Here is a 14,653-nt window from a genome sequence, read left to right as displayed (position 1 = left end):
CTGCTCTTCCAGAGGTCCTGAGTTCAATTCCCAGCAACCACATGGTGGCTCACAACCATCTGTAATGGGATCGGATGCCCTCTTCTGCTGTGTCTTAAGTCAGTGTACTCATATATACATAAAATAAATAAATCTTTAAAAAAAACAACCTACAATCAAGGGCTATTTTCTTTTTCTTTCTTTCTTTTTTTTTTTTAGAGAACAAATGAGAAATGTTTTTCTTTATCAAGAGCAAGTAGAAGCTCTCAGTGAAACTAATGGGGTTTCTAAAAGTTACCTTTGTATAAAATGCTAAGTTTATCCTACAAAAAGTAATATAAAACCATTGTTAACACTGAGCATTGAAAAAGGAAGAATGTTAAAATTTTTTTTTAACCTTGGAAATGAAGGCTAATTTGCCCTCTGTAACCTGGGAACTCATGGGACCTCTACCAAGTCACGGGCAGAGAAACAGCAGAGCAGGAAGGGTAGGCTTCCTGCATGCAGATGGGCCATGGAGGGGACAGAGACAAAGGGGCAGGGACGGGGCAGGGGACGGGAGTGAGCGGCAAGCAAGGCACCTGCACCTGTGGAAGACACCTCAGCACGCGTCAGCAGGGCCCCGGGATTCTAGCCCTTCGCCCTACACGCAAGAGCTTCTCAAAGCCACGGTCTCCAAACTACACAACTCCGCTACAAGTATCTACGTCACTTTTATTTTCAACGCCAGTAGAGCATCTGAGATCTAAAATCTCCAAGCACAAGCTTCTGAAGCACTGACAGGCTGCTGCAAGTGGGAGATTCCACGCCTGGCATCATGCGACAAGGCTCAGTCAAAACCCAGGCAAACCTGAAAAGCTATACAGTTGCCTTCAGGCTACACACAAAGTGTGTATGAAGTATACACACTTCATAAAGGTGAAGTTCACAGGTGCAGGGGCCTTGCTTGCCACCCCACTGAGTGAGTGCTCACTCCCGTCCCCTGCCCCATCTCTCTGTCTCCTCCATGGCCCTTCCACATGCACACAAGGGTTTCGTCCCTTACTATGTCTGTAAATATTTGAAAAGATGGAAAATCTGAAACCCAAAATGTGTCTGATCCCAAGAATTTCAGACAAGGGATATTCAACCTGAATTATATTTGATTTCTTTAGGATTAAAGAATTTATTTTTAAAACAATTCACAAATATGCATCCAACAGTAAGTTCACTACTGCCTAGAACCTGAGTTCTACTGAGAGGGGATCCAATGCCCTCTTCTGATGTCTGTGGGTACCTGAGCGCATGTGGTGACACTACTTGTACATGAACTCACACAGGCACACACATAGATATTTCTATCTGAGAATCAAGCAAGAATCAGTGTACCAGCGATGGCCTCAGTCCTTCTGGAGCTGTGATCCTCCTGGAGACACCCAAGATCAGTCACACATTCCACTGACTCAGAATCCAGCACTGTTACAACAGCAGTCAAGTCCAGAAGAGTAAAAACCAATCAAAGCTTATTGTGCTTCTGATAGCTCCTTATGTGCACATGGGCTGTAAGAATGAGAATAGCTAATAATAATAATACTGCGAAAAATGCCAGGCATCATGCTAAGGTTTTACATGGCTCATCCCACGTCATCCTCACAGTAGATAACAGATCCCATAGTCGTCTGTATTTTATAGTCACTGAAACCAAATCTGAGAGGCTGAGGGACTTGCCTTAGCTCACAGAGACTGCTAGCCTGGGAAGCCTGGTTGACCAGATTCCTTGCTCTACTTTTAACCCACCAGCCAGAAACCATGTCAAACATCTAGGGATCACATTAACACCTATGTAAAAATGTTCAGACTTTGAAAGTAGTTAGCTTGTTAACTAGTAAGAGAAACAGAAGCATAAGCAAGCACACAGGTGAAATAAATCAACAGAAATTTCACCCAAGGGATCTACGTCCATTACAGACTCGGTATGGATGAGAATGCTCACCCACCGCACTGATTCTGTGACTTGGGCATGGTGTAAAGAGCCTGTACTCCCCGCACTCAGTCGCACGAGGGAGAGGATCACAAGTTCAAAACCGACCGGTCTGGGGTATCCCAAACAAACAAAAACTTGGCTGCATCTTATAAAAGAAGAACAATTAAATGTGAAGACTAACTACCCTCACTGTGATATATCACCAACTTTAGCCAAGTCCACAAAAGGTCAGTTCTCAGACTCTTCCTTAGATCCCTGTCAACCCACTGGCCTACTGCTCTGCTCCTGTCGCTCTGACAAAGCCTTGTGAAAAGAAGCATCAGGCTGACAAAGAAAGGCTCAGATACAGACAAAGACAAAGGCATCGTGAGGCCAGAGCTGAGGATGAAGGATGCTCATGCAAGGAGATAAACGAGACTGCAAGTGTGCGGAAATAGGATTTCTTAAAATTAGGTCATTTCTGACTGAAACACAAAGCTGTGACAAGCAGCAATCTGGGTGCTCACACGCACACAGTCCGGGCCGGTGATGGCTTTCCTGAGAAGAAGCATTATCAAAGAATTCCGTGAAAATGGCCGGTCCTGATGGTCCTTTCTCCAAAGCAAAAGCCAATCTGAGAAACACACACAAGCCAGGCACCAGTCTGCAGTGACGTTCCCAGAAGTGCTCAGGCTTCCTTTCTCTTTAAAGTGAGCTCACAAACGCTTGCCCTGGGATAGCTCCACACACCAAGTAGAATTCTGAAACTAAAGCCCAACTCTCATGAGACTATGTCCCTGCTCAATCACTTTCTTATTTAATAAACCTGTCACCAGCAGCACCAATTCCTTACCAGAAACTCTGCCCTCAAAGGTGATAGAAAGGGCGGCACACTACCCTCTAAAGCCTCCCCTAGGGGTACCCACTCTCCCTCTGGCTTTCTCTGTCCAGGGTCCTCAATACAACCCTTGAAGTCCCTATGCAGCCCAGGCTACTTTCCAATCCAGGATCCTCCTGCCTCAGCCTTACGAGTGCAGTGATTAAACAGGGGAATGCTTCAGTGCCTGGCCTTAATCATCTTTTAACACAAATCCAAATTTGTGTTAAAGAATAAACAAATGACTCAGATGGTATTCTATTCCCAGTATGTGCTGCAGTACGGGTAAAAACATTTTACAAACCAGAACAGAAGATCCCAGTTTTACTTAGTTGAGACTCAGCTCCTGTTTACAGACCATTCATGAAGCAAAACAGCTCCTTTGCTACACAGAGAGCAGAAGACTCTGTCTTCACCAATAACCGTACCGGCTCAGAGAAGCAAAGCCATGCCATCCCCAAGCACAAACTATACCACCTGAGCAGGAAAGCTCAAGGCCCACTGAAGGGACAATCAGTGATCAGCAAGGAGAAGAGTTTTGCTTTCAAGAGCTGCAGAGGCAGACTGGCCATTACAGGAAGCTGTACTAATGCTGACAAAGTTAAACTGTTTACAGAAACTAGGAAGCTGTCCCCTGTTCCTCCCACTGTCACACACCCTGTCCTGTCCTCTGTGGCCAGTGTTGCTTATACTGCTCAACTGTAACTGTAAACTGAACTAAGAGACTAGTGGGCGGTGACTCCAGGCACTGGTTGGTCTGTGTTGCCAGCTGTGTCATATCCAGCCAGCCCTCCACCCACCCAGCCAACCTCACCTAGACAGTCACCCACATTACCACATGCCCCAGCCACCCTCAGCTGAGCAGCTCGTCAAGGGACATGCCTCACATGCACAGTGGTAGGACTCCATGGCTGACGCCAAGGTCAAGCACATGGAGCTAAAGGACCACTCCTTCCAGATCACCTACACGTGCCAGCCCCAGGCAGCAAGCCACCCGACCCGGGGACAACACGGGGACAACAGTGCGATGCTGCTGAGATTTCTCTCTCCACGTACGCTGTTTAGTTTCCCATAACAGAAACTAACCAGAAAAGGAAATGTTTGGGGAAAATCCTATTAGCACCCACAATGAGAGCTAACAAATGAGTGCTCTACTACAGGGTCACTTCCATCATCTTTGTCTGAAAACCAAGAGGCACTCACTCATCTTCAGGAAAAGGTAAGATGTGATAGGCTTTCTAAAACTGCAACTCTCCTCATTTCAATTTCCATAAGAAGTCTAATACGGGCAACCGCAGGCTCAAAGAAAAACTTTGGGAAACATTTATTGAATCACTGAGGAGAGAAGCTCATGTCAGAGCTTGAGTGTGGAGGTTCACAGACATCCACAAATTCAGTTCTAGGAAATCTAATAATATCTTCTCTTATAACCTCCATGGGCACTAAGCCTACGGGCAGGCAAAAAAAAAAAAAACACCCATTAAAGAAAAATAAATAAATACAATACTTAAAATGTGATTACCAGTACTCCAAGTACAGAAAGAGCTGATGTGCACATGTGGCCCAGAAGAGCCATGGCAGAAGAACTATATAAAGAGAGCTAGGGAAGTGGAAAGTCAGGCCACGTGGGAATGAAGAGGTCATAGGCTATGTGCGGCTGCCCATCAATTATACTGTTGAAATCATGGGTAAGCCTACTGGAGCCTTTACCCACAACAAGAGGTACGTTCATTCTCCAGGCAGAGGGAACCATCAGCGCTCTCTGAGCAATCCCATGCTGTTTCAGCGAGACGACTTCTCAAGTTTGAGAGAGACAAAGAACAACACAAAAAGAAAGAAGGGAATGAGCACCCCGGACCTTACAGAAGAGAAGACAGCACCTGGCATCTGTCCCATGAGGGTAAGGCACAGGCAGTGACAAGGGAGAGTTTAAACAACCAATGCGCTTTCTCAGTACCAACATCACTGCCCATTCAAAAATACAAAGAGTCAAGTACCCACCATGGCCCAGCACCACAGACGCACAGCGCAGAACACACTCTCAGGGTAGGACAATCCTTGCCTCCAGTTTACAAGTGGATGCCAACTTTACTCTTCTCTCTTGTGCCTCTTTTTTTCTTCTCTCTGGGGGTGGGGCGGGGACGGTATTTCTGGAACCTACCTTTCCCTGGTGTTGATAGCATTCTTCTACTGAAACATTAGCTGGCTCAAGTCAAGAACACACAGGCCTTTCTCCTGAGTGGGTTTGTTTATTTTTAAATAAAACATATACATGCACCTTTCTCAACAAGGACACAGACCTTCATATGAGACTAAGATGTAAAAGCACAGATTCAAAATCTGTCCGTGGCATCCCAACTTCAATTAGGTAGGCTTGGGACAAACAGGGAAGTTTCTCACACACAGGGAACTGTCAGGTCCACTGCCCTGTCTTTAGTCACCCAGGGAGGGTGGACTGACGCTGCTTTCTCCCTGGCCTTGGAAGATAAACATCTGAGAGAACAGTGGAAAGTGTGTCTACTGAGAAAAGAAACCAAGAAGGCTAAGAAGCTGCCCTTAAACAGAAGGGCGGAGAAGAAAGCAAGGAAAGGGGATATGTGGAGAGCAAGCAAGTCCACTGAGAACACAATGACGACAGGGACCAAAGGTCACAGCGAGCCAGAAATCTGGTGACTCCATGTCACTGATCAAGTTAAATTCATACCTTCTGATGTACAATGCTGCCAGACACTCAGTACGAGAATTTGACATGATATACATACATGATGAACTGTACTATAGCCAGCACATGATACATGCTACACTAAGGAGCATAAGACATGGGTTCAGCAAAAAAAAAACTATCATAAACCGTTCTTGTAACTTTCCTACAACAGCCCAGACTGATCCTGGATACGGACTGCACCAAGGAAGGCTGGTGGCTGTGCATCTCTGTCTAGCCACACCCATGAGGGTCACTTCAATGTCCGTGACATCACCAAACAATTTCCTAAGCGGTTTTACTTTTAACTGACACTCTACTTTAATTATATTACAGGAAAGCGCTTTGGATCTGCACTGTCTCTAAACTGCTCACGGTCACATGGCTACTGCCGATGGAACCTTTCTGGTCTTCAGCAAACAGAACCAAATACAATCAAACTGCTCACAATTAAATTATAAAATATTTGATTAAGAATTCTGTCTCAATTCTCGTTTTCGTACCTTTGTTTTTTAAGTCAGGGCCTTGCTGTGTCACCCACGCTGGCCTGGGACTTGTGATCCTTCCCCTTGTGGTTTTCAAGGAGCTAAGATTTCAGGTATGAGCTACCACAGATGTGCCACCACCGGGTCCCTGGTCATGTTTATATCTTTAACCCTGGGTTACATCCCACTTTCCTACTCTTTCTTCCTTGGTGTGTAACTGCTACAAAGTATCTTATAATCGTTTTTTTTGAAGATAAAGGAGGGAAAACCAATGGAAATTATTCGCCGTGCAGGAACAAGAGCACAAAATAGTACTTTGTTTCTTATAAAGAGTTCAGTTTCTCCCCTAGCCACAGAGGGACTCAGCACTTAGGAGGCAGAGAAATGAGGGTTACTATCAGTTTAAGGCTCCCTGCTCTACAGAGCAAGAAAAAAAAAATATTCTAGTTTCTCTATAGCAAACTCATCGGTGTCACTGAATAAGTGACTCAAAGGCTAGCTAACAGATACATATGAACAACCACACTCCTGCACCGGACTTCCATTCTAAAGAGACAAAGGGCATCACTGAGGAAAAACATGGCTGCTATTGTAAGAAAAACAATTTTTTAAAGAGAACAAAATCAGAATGACTGGGGAAAGTCATTACGACCTTTACTTTCTAACCAGTACATCAGCTCTATTACATCTATAGAGCTGACCTTATTTTTTAACCTTGCTTAGTAAAAGGCACACAGGGCAAACCAAGTATCCAAGGCTACAGTTTTGAATGGATACATTACACCCTGGACGTCTATAAGAGTGTGCTTAAAACAGACATTGCTAAATGTCATTAAATAAAAGCATCCTTCAGGGCGAGGGTGGCTCAGCAGGTAAACACTTGCCACCAAGCCTGAGGACCTGAGTTTAACACCCAGAACCCATAGGCTAGAGGAGAACCCACCCCCACAAGTTGTCCTCTGATGTCTGCACATGTGCTGGCGTGTGCGTGTGCCCACATGCACACCTAAGTAAAAACGCAAATTGTAAAAATATATACATAAAAACGCATTTTGGAGAAGCGGATGTCTTACCAGCTGGAATTCCCGGCGCCGATCGTAGGCGTTCTGTATACCACTGTCCTCCCATAAGGCTCTGATAGCAGGAAGATACTGCAGGAACACTCGAGTCTCCACCATCCCCTGGGCAGCCATGGGGGCGCGGGTATCAAATGCCATCAACTTGTCTCCGTGGAGCTGGTTTTTGTCGTCTCCCCAGGGGATATGAAGCTTCTCCCGGGCATCCACCAGCACCCTCATACCTTTGTTTAAAAAGAGGAAAACCGTGTGAGGAAGAGTCACAAAGATACCGTCAGAGGCTTTGGCCCCAGGGTTACTCAGTATTGGTTCCTTAATTTTTAGCTATTACAGAAGCCCCACTTCCAAAATAGGAGACCAGAATCAAAACAAAACCTCTATCTTCTCAGAGGTCTGAGAAACAAGTGTTCACTGTCTCAAAACCAGAAGCCTTGGAAAGTTAATATTACTAACAAAAACCACTTTGGGGAGGATTCTAATATGCTGCGATTCATAAAAATCCTTCCTGGTGTAGACGGCAGTCAAAACCGGAGACAGAAAAAAATACATAGTGCTGCCTAGGCTGGTGCCAGGCTAAAGACGGCCCGGCCCGAGCTAAGGATGGCTGACTGTGTTGTGTGCAGCCCCGGTCCTCCAGGTCCCTACCAACACTGTCTTCTAGGACGCACTTAACCTCAAGGCTTCCTCAGACCAAGCTTCTCTTTTAATCAGTGCAGTTACACACTGGCTTTAGTCACCTAAAAGGAAAACCAACTGCACAAAGACCCACGACCGCCCCACGAGGCTTCCACTTACACAGGTCAGCTCAAACTCCTGTCTCTAAAACTGCTACTTCTGTCATCATCGGGAAGTCATTTCTTTGGATACAAGAAAAGACTGTTATGCTTTCACTTTTCTGCCCATGCCAACAAAAGAAAATAAGATGCCTACCTAGACTTCAACCTGATCACACAATTATGTTCAAAGGGACGCTTAGGCCCAGTGTGTGTGGAAAAACAGGTGATTTGCCTCGCTCACAAGTGACTACTTGAGTCTGTTCATTCTTTAAGTTCATCTGTATCAGGATACAAAGGTACCTTCAATTAAGGGCTGGCAAGGTACAGTTTACAGCCTTCCAGGAGACTTTAATTAGTTTTGTGCTGAGCATTAAGGCAGACTGAACACAGCCATACTTTTCAGCTTTACTGCAAAGGTACAAGGGCAAGGGCAAGCCATGGACTGTGAGCTCCCGGCCTCACCCTCTCCCCTCTCTGCCTGGCAAAGCATCTTCTCTAGTTTTTCCCTACTTGAAACACTGAACAGGGGAAGGAGGGGACCCATGAGGGAGTTTGCTTATGTTCTTCTTGAACAACAAAAAATATGCTTTAAAAAAAAAAAAGTCACACAACTCCTTGAAAAGACCTACAAAATTAAAGTTTGCTTCCAAGCCCTAGATTTAATAGGGTGACTCCTTAACCACTCAGAAATCAGGGGCTGTGCCTCAACTCTACCAACTTCTCTTAGGTAGAAAATACCTGACACTAAAGAAAAAAAAAACAAAAAAACAAAAAAACCCAAGATGATTCTTTTAAGTGATAAAAATAAAAGCCACCTCTGCAACTTATTTGAACACTAAGGAATAAAAATATTGGGTGGTTTTCACTTAGGAACAGTTTTTAAAATACTATTCAACAGGATTTGTGAAGCCCATCATGCAGTCCAGCACATGAATTTAAACATAAATTCATTTAAGCATTAGAAATGATACTGGTTTTTTTCCCCTGTCTCGAGTTATTAAGAAAAAAAAAAGTGTGCAACATGTTGAACTGTGATTACAAACATCCTGTAGCAATGAGCCGATAAAACCACTCGCGCTAATTTTTTTTTAGTAGACTTTCCTGATGCCAGTTCAGTAAACGTGAGTTTCATACTCTTGCCCCAAAAGGCTCTAGAGGCTGTCACTCTATGCCCTTGACAAGAGTCTTAGGGTAAAAAAAAAAAAAAAAAAAAAAAAAAAAAAGTTTCCTCATTATAACCGTTCCAGAACTTGCTTAAGTCAAGAGGTGGCCTAGGAAGCCAAAAGCTGGAAGGGGAACAGACCCGGTTACTAGGGTCACCCACCAGGGACGGGCAGAAAGGAAAGAAGGATAGGGAGGGATAGGGAGTGTAGGACCTGGGGCTACTGATGGGTGGTCTTGCCCGGAGTGCAGGGAGGACACAAGTTGCCCCGCTGCCCCGAGTCACCCTGCTCGCCGCACTTCCCTCTCGGAGGGGGCGAGGCCAGCCGCGGAGTGCTGGGCCGACCGTGACCCTCACCGAGGTAGCACGGGGAGGGGGGGACAGCGGGGCGTCCTGGATCAAAGGGACCAGGGCATCAGGGCGCACAGAACGGTGCCCAAGGCGCGCCCACCCGCTCGCCCGTCCGATCTGATCCCGTTCGGTCTCCTCCGACTGGAAACCCGGCGGGTGAGGGCGGTGCCCGGCCCGGCTCCCCAGGGGTCCCCGAGCCCCGCCGCGCCCCGCACCTTTGATCACGTTGCTGTAGATGGTGGGGCGGAACTCCTCGCGCGCGCGCTGGTCGAAGTCCTGGCCGTGGATGATCCGCATCTGCTTCAGGAAGGTGGACTTGCCGCTCTCGCCCGCGCCCAGCAGCAGGATCTTCACCAGCCGCTTCACGTAGGTCTTCTCCCGCGACAGGCATTTGTCGATCTCCTTGGACTTGCGCTGCTGCTCGGCCTCGCCGTTCGTCAGCACGCAGCCCGGGAAGCACACGGACAGCACGGAGCGCGACGGCAGGAAGTCCGCCATCTTGCCGCCGCCGCCGCCTCGGCGGGCCCCTGCGGCTCCTCCACCTCCTCCTCCGGCAGCGGGCGGCTCCGGCAAGGCGGCTGGAGGGCGGGGAGCGCAGCGGCGGCCCGAGCGCGCCCGAGGAGGGAGGGAACCCGAGGACTGACTCGCCAGGGCGGGCCGCGCCGGCCGGGGGAGGGTGGGAGGGAGGGAGGGAGGGAGGGCGGGCCCGGGGAGGGGCGGCGGCCCTCTGGGCGTGCGCGCGCCCGCTGCCTTTCGGGTACGCGCACGCAGGCACGCCGAGCGGAGGTGGGAGCGGCGGCAGCGGCGGGAGTCACGCGCTCCTGTGCAGCCGGGAGCGCGCTCGGAGAGCGGCGGAGCCCGGGGTCACGTGGGCCAGGCTGGGCGCGCGCGCCTGCGGATCCAGAGTTTCTGTTTCCCTTTAGTGCCGCCGCTTCCCGGAGCCCCGAGGCGAGTAAGCAAAGCCCATCCTGACCCCTTCCGCTGGGGCATCTTTCTCACTACAGATCCCACTGCCCTTTCCCATAGCTACTCGCCCGCCGCTTGCTGTCACCTTCACGCGACCTATTTTGAGACCATTGGCTGGGACATCCCCGCACCGACCAGTGCAAGCCTTCCTTCGTTACAGTTTGCCTTTTTTGTTTTAACTCTTGAGACAAGATCCCTGCGGCCCAAGTTGGCTTAAATTTGTGACAATCGTCTTGCCTCAGCCCCCCCCTGTCCGTTTCTGGTATTACTGACAGGCAAGGGCTTTCCTTCAAGATCGTGCATTTAATTAGCAGCGACCCTTCCCCTCCCCCTTGTCATCCTAACCATCCCGAATCTGAAAGGATAAGTAGATGTCAGATGTCGTTATTGATCAACACCTCACCCTAGCAGCTCAGGGCACTATTGATAAACTGCCCTGGTTTGAGGGGAAGTTGGAGTTGATGTTCTCGTGAGATGTGCCAGGAAGGTCGCTGGCGGCTGGCTCACTCATTAGATTCCCATCCGAGCTGCACTTGTGACTTGAGTAATGCCTTCTGAGGTCAGTGAATGGTGGAGAGGGTGAGGTCATGTTGAAAATCCCCCTAAACCGGACACTCTGATGCACGTTCTTCCCAAGGAAACAGATAAGCGCTCAGCCTAGGACTGCAGCAGGCACATTTTGGGTTTCCTGCGGATTACAGAGGATATGACAGACAAGAAACTTTTTTTTTTCTTTCTGTCATACCACCAGATCAGACCAGAACACCTGAAAAAGAGACTCCTGGGGAACACGTGACTAGTGACAGCTGTAGCAGGGACCTCAGAAGCCAACTTCTTCATTCTTGTCAGTTTCAAAGTTGATGCCTGTCTGGTTTTGCTCCTGGGTCCTGACTCATGTGCAACTTGGGAACTTCCTGTGTGTTAGGGAGTTGGGGTAAAGAGGTCAACACCGTGACATGCACAAATTTAAACATTTTAAAAACCAGCACTATAAGTCAGTCCATCAGTTACTGTCCATTTGGGCCAATGACTGGGAAGCTCACGACTCATTACACTGGCTGCAGTAAACAATACGTGTAGTAGAATTGTCTCCTTGAGACAATTGAGACCACGAGCGGACCTGAGCCCACAGAGTAGGCTGTGTGCAAAGTGGGCTGAGCTCGCCTCCAGCATATGTGGATTGCTAAAGTCAGGACTGATTTGTGACCAAAGTCTGTCATAGATGGTTGATCTCTGTATACCTTGACCACTGTTCAGGATGCCCTGTTCCAGGGCCGTGAAAAGGCTAGCTTCTACCCAGGACAGGTAGGTACCAAGGCCCTGAATTACCTCCATGTTCTAGTCCGAATTCATTAGCAGAAACAGAGGAGGGAAATGCATACGTTAGATTAAGCATCTTCATTTTCCTGAGGTGTACACAACAGAGTGGAAAAGCAAGGATGCCTAGGAGGCAGGAAGGGATTCCTGCCTGGCCAGTTCTTGTTGGGACATGTAACACAGCAGGGAGGCTGTTCAAAGTCCTGAGTGGAACCTCGCCTTGGAACAAATTTGGCTTGGGTTGAGCCTGGCTGCCCTAATCAGGGTTTCTGAAAAGGAACGTTTAAAGCCCCGGCTGGGGTTTGGCTGCTTCGCGTAACTGGTGATCAAGACACTTTGTAAATCATAAGCATAAAAGTGAGTCAGTTTAGTGGTTCTTCAAAAGCTAAACATAGAACTACCACGTGACCAGGCAGGTCCACTCCTAGGTGTATACCCTCAGAAAACCCAGCACGCTGCTCAGGCAAAAACTTGGACACCCATGGTCCTGGCAGCGCTGTGAAGAACTACAACAAAATAAATGAATACCACTTAAGACGACCCAAATGCCCATTGGCGAATGAATGACTAAACAAAATGTGATTCATCCAAGCAGCAGATCGTGCAGTCATAAAAAAAGGAGTAAAAGTGCCGAAAGAAGGGGCTGAGGAGGTGGCTCCGTGATTAAAGTGCCTGCTGTTCAAGCAGGAGGGCTGTAGCTCGGATCTCCCGGAGCCCACAAAAATGCCAGGTGGGCTGGGTGGCTTGGGAGACAGAGACAGGATTCCCAGAGCTGGCTGACTAGCTAGATTACCTCAAGCAGCCAGCTCTGGGTCCAAGTGAGAGATTCTGTCTCAACGGATAATGTGCACTCACAAGTCCACACATGTGCCCCTACAGGTGCGAACATACGCCACACATGCACTGATACATGTTACAAGAATCAACTTGGAAAATATCACCCTCAGTGTGGGAGGCACACATGGTATGGTTTGGATTCTGTGAAATGTCCAGACATTTCACAGAATCCAATGCATTTTATGAGTGTCTTGCCTGCATGCTGCATGTATGTGCTGTAAACCCACAGAAACAGAAAGAAGTGGTTGCCAGGGCTTGAGAAGCAGGGGCGAATGGGGAGTGCTTAATGAGTTGTTTGGAGTATTTGGAAAACAGATAGTGGCGGCGGTGACAGACCACTGTGACTGTACCAAGTGCTGAGCTGCATATGTGGAAATGGCCAAACCATATGTAAAGTGAATCTCATCACGGAAGGAAGAAAAGGTGAACTAAGGAAGAGCTTTGTTGCATAAATGATCCTTGACGTCAGCTGACGCTGAAGTTCTGGAAGAGCTGCAGTCTGTAACATTAATGAAAGAAAGGGCCGCTATGTAGCATCTAATGAATGAGAATGCTACCGTGTGCAACCTGTCCCGAATGGCAGCGCCATTGTGTTTAAACTATAACGGTGGAAGTGATTTGCAGCAGAAGGGGCTGCCTTCCCTTACACTGTCATGGCACTGGCGATATTTCAGCTGCTGTGTTTTTCATAGAGGGGAAAAATAAAAGAGCCCAACTTCTAAGGGAAGGCAGAGTCTATCTGTTGGAATTGAGCCTGCTAGATGCTGTTTCTAACAGATCCAAATGTTCATTCTTAGGAAAGGTCGCTATCGTGACCAGCCAGTTAATCCATATGCAAAATAGTGGTGGTTTGGGCCTGCCCCGCCCCCGAGCTGGGTTACAATGATAGGACTTTTGAGCAGTTGCTTCGTTCTTTCTGGAAGGTCAAAGTTTAGTGGCAAGGCACAGGAAGGAGCCCTTCCCTGTCTGTTATCACCCTTGAAATCGATTCACAATCCTTCAGGAGCTGAAAGACTTCTGTCTTGTAGTCATGGTTTATGTTGAATTTTTGAAAAACAGCATTACTTAGCTTATTTACCCGTCTCTGTGCCAAGTAACTTTGGCCTGTTGACAAAAATCAGGATTATCCACAAAGGACAAAAATGTGTCACCCTCAGACATATTCAAAAGAATGTACCAGAGGCTCCAGCAGCAGTTCCAAAGAGGCGTTAGAAAGAAAAAAAAAAAGTCTTTCTTTTGAGCGATGGTGAATATAATTTAAATAAAGGCTTTGCTTGCGGAGGTGACGATTTACAGGTCAGGATGGGCCAACACCCATTTAGATGTGTTTATTTAAGAGTCAGTCACAGCAGTTGATAGTGAAACCTTGAGTTAATTTTCTAATGGGGACAATGGCACATGTAGCATTCAGCTTGTGAAACTCTATCTCACTGTCAGTGTTAAACAGATGGATTCTAATTCTTTCTTATAGATAGAGTAGGCCTGAATGCTCTTCTGTATCCCTTTCTGTTCCAGGAAAGGAAAGGGACAGGGAATTCCTGAGCACGCCCCCTCCCTCCCCATGATACAGGCCTCACAGTGTGTGATGTTTAAAATGCCTGCAAGCACTCTGACCTACTTTATCTCATTCACTACTCACAATAGCCCAACTAGGAACACTAGGCCCTAGCCCCATGCTCTTTGGCCACCGCAGGAAGCTGCCAGGAGGGAAAGCTTAAATGACTCCCTTAAAGTTTTGCTTACTGTGGCCTGCTGCAGAGCCTGCCAGGACTGCAAGCACACTATTTTGATTGGAGGGGAAAGGGAGGGCGTGAGACAGGATTCCTTGTAGCACAAGCTGATATTGAGCCTTGTTGTTGTTTTCATTAATTGGCTGAAACACGTTTTAAATTGATTTTATGAGTGTCTTGCCTGCATGCTGCATGTATGTGCTGCACATGCGTGCCCAGTGCCTGAGGAGGTCAGAAGCCATTCAATCCTCTGGAAGTGAAGTTATAAGTGGTTGTGAACCAGCATGTGGGTGCTAGGAACGTAACCTGGATCCTTTACAAGAGCAACAAGTAAATGCTGAACCATCTCTAAAGCCTTTCCCCCACTTTGTGTGTGTGTGGTGTGTATGTGTGTGTGATGTGTATGTGTGTGGTGTGTATGTGTTGTGTATGTATGTGTTGTGTATGTGTATAT

General features: G+C 47.5%; 1 protein-coding gene across 2 annotated transcripts in view; it reads right to left on the bottom strand.

Annotated features, from left to right (window-relative positions):
- The window catches only part of Gna13 (G protein subunit alpha 13), a 37,596-nt gene extending 27,590 nt beyond the window's left edge, over nucleotides 1–10,006 (bottom strand). The window contains exons 1-2 of one of the 2 annotated variants that reach the window (XM_021176429.2): nucleotides 9,565–10,006; nucleotides 7,058–7,284 (exon numbers count right to left, since the gene is read on the bottom strand). In XM_021176429.2, coding sequence (XP_021032088.1) covers nucleotides 7,058–7,284; nucleotides 9,565–9,847 — 510 coding nt within the window. In that variant the 5' untranslated portion in view covers nucleotides 9,848–10,006. The remainder of the gene's footprint in view (nucleotides 1–7,057; nucleotides 7,285–9,564) is intronic. The other variant, XM_029483403.1, reaches the window with a different exon arrangement.
- Nucleotides 10,007–14,653: the final 4,647 nt, after the last annotated feature.

This window comes from Mus caroli, chromosome 11, assembly GCF_900094665.2.
Source record: "Mus caroli chromosome 11, CAROLI_EIJ_v1.1, whole genome shotgun sequence".
Lineage (NCBI taxonomy): Eukaryota > Metazoa > Chordata > Mammalia > Rodentia > Muridae > Mus > Mus caroli.
Note: the sequence above shows the minus strand (reverse complement) of the source record. Positions and strands in the feature narration are given on the sequence as shown.